At 32.5% G+C, this 1,944-nt stretch overlaps 1 protein-coding gene across 1 annotated transcript; it reads left to right on the forward strand.

Annotated features, from left to right (window-relative positions):
- The first annotated feature begins 203 nt into the window (after positions 1-203).
- Positions 204-811, forward strand: LOC132036221 (transcription factor PAR1-like). The gene has a single exon (XM_059426500.1). The coding sequence runs from the start codon at positions 265-267 to the stop codon at positions 619-621; it is 357 nt and encodes a 118-aa protein (XP_059282483.1). The 5' UTR covers positions 204-264; the 3' UTR covers positions 622-811.
- Positions 812-1,944: the final 1,133 nt, after the last annotated feature.

Consider the following 1,944-nt stretch of genomic DNA (forward strand, 5'->3'; position numbering starts at 1 on the left):
TAATAGTATAAAATTAATATTATTACTACGTTAAGGTAAACGGAAGATTAATAGTGTAACGCGTGGGAGTTACTTGCTATGACAAATCAATATCCATCAGGGGCTTACCAAAAGGCCCAAAAAACCAAGTAGGGCCAGGCTTCGTTGGCTTTGACATTTCCAGAACTCATAACTACAATAATTTAACACTCACCACCCCCGCTTTTCCTCCTATAACCATCCTCCTCCTTACTCTTCCTCCCATCAAAAAAAAAAATAAATACCATGGAGAGCACTTGTAACAACAGTGAAGAAGCAAGTTCAATACTAACCACATTTTCAAGAAAAGATAAGAGAATGACTCAAAAAGGGTCAAAGAGGATAAAGAGGAGGAGAGATAGTGGCTATGTTGTTAATAATGAGAAAAATCAAGAAGAGGAAGGTGATGATAAGGCTGAGGTGGAAGAGAAGATCATGGCATTGCAAAAAATAGTACCAGGTGGGGAACAACTTGGTGTTGATATGTTATTTGAAGAAACTGCTGGTTATATTTTGCAACTGCAATGTCAAGTCAAAGCACTCAAAGTTCTTGCTAGCTTTGTTGAAGGTACTGAGAAAGAAAGGATGAAGCTTGGAGGTTAATTAATTAATTTGATGTAATTTTCTTTTTTCTTTTTTTTTGGTTTTGGTTTAGGTACATTTTGGTTATTAATCATAGACCAAGTTAGTTTTTTTTTTTTTTTTTTTTTTTTGTTTTGTTCTTTTGGAGCTAAGGAGAAGGGCTGGTGTTAATTAAAACTTGCACCTTTACTCAATTATTTGGTTCTCTTCATTTCTGTTCTTTGTTTGTTTGTTTGGCTTATTTTTTTTTTTTTTTTGGTTGGTAGGGTGGTGGTTCTTGAGATCTTAGAGATTTCAGATAGGGATTAATTTTATTTTTAATTTAACTTCTCCATAATATTATTTCATTCCTAAGTGTTACTTTGGATAGATATATCTACTAGGGATATGTATGAATTGGTGGAAACGTAGGTAGTGTCTAATAAATGAAGATGTATAATTATGAGTTTGTGGTGGGATGAAATTAGAAATCTCGTATTCCAGCCTTTGAAATGGAATTTTTTTAGGCTAAAAATTTACGCGGTATAAGTTTAAATTAATCTGGATCTTACATTGGGTTAAATGGTGGAATGTTCTTGGATCATGTAATAGAAATGTGATAGGAATTTGGTTTTGAGTACATGGTTTGGAGGTATCTCCTGTTTTCTTTACCAAGAAAATGGTCATCAGTTTGTCTTTTCCTTTCTCTCTCTCTCTCTGTTTTAATTTTAAAAAAATGGAAATCATAATTGTGAGCTGTGAAGTGATTTTAAAAATGAGGAAATGAGATAGACCATGGCAACAAAAAAGTTTTAATAAAAGTTTTGTACACACATAATTCGATCTAGCCAGCAGTTAAAGATTAAGTTAAATGTGCCATGTTAGATCCAAAAATTGGCAGGAGTCTAGTCTTAAAAATTTATCTGAGTATGACATTATAAAAAAATAAAAAACTTTTAACTTAAAGAACTTATTAGTTTCTTTAGGATTAATTTAAATAAAATGATATGGATAATAGAAAACTTATACAGCTAGCTTGGGTTTTGAATTGAAGTGCAGTAATTGTTTTTTGTTTTTAGACGAATGTTGGGTTGAATCTATGAATCATGTGGTGCAGCAGCAGTCAATTTCTCAAAATAGACAGGTAATTTATACAAGGCTACGGACTTATGTACCAAGCTTGTCACGTCCTAAATTGGGCTGAGATGTGGTACAATACTCTTTGCATGGCAATTTGCATTTAGCGGACAGATTTAGTGCTACAATTATCCACTTCATGATTTATTTCGTCAGTAACAATGTTAAATAAACAAAAGGCAAGTAAATGCCATTAGAATTAAAATATGTCATTTGTAAGGTCATACG

This window comes from Lycium ferocissimum, chromosome 11 (genome assembly GCF_029784015.1).
Source record: "Lycium ferocissimum isolate CSIRO_LF1 chromosome 11, AGI_CSIRO_Lferr_CH_V1, whole genome shotgun sequence".
NCBI lineage: Eukaryota > Viridiplantae > Streptophyta > Magnoliopsida > Solanales > Solanaceae > Lycium > Lycium ferocissimum.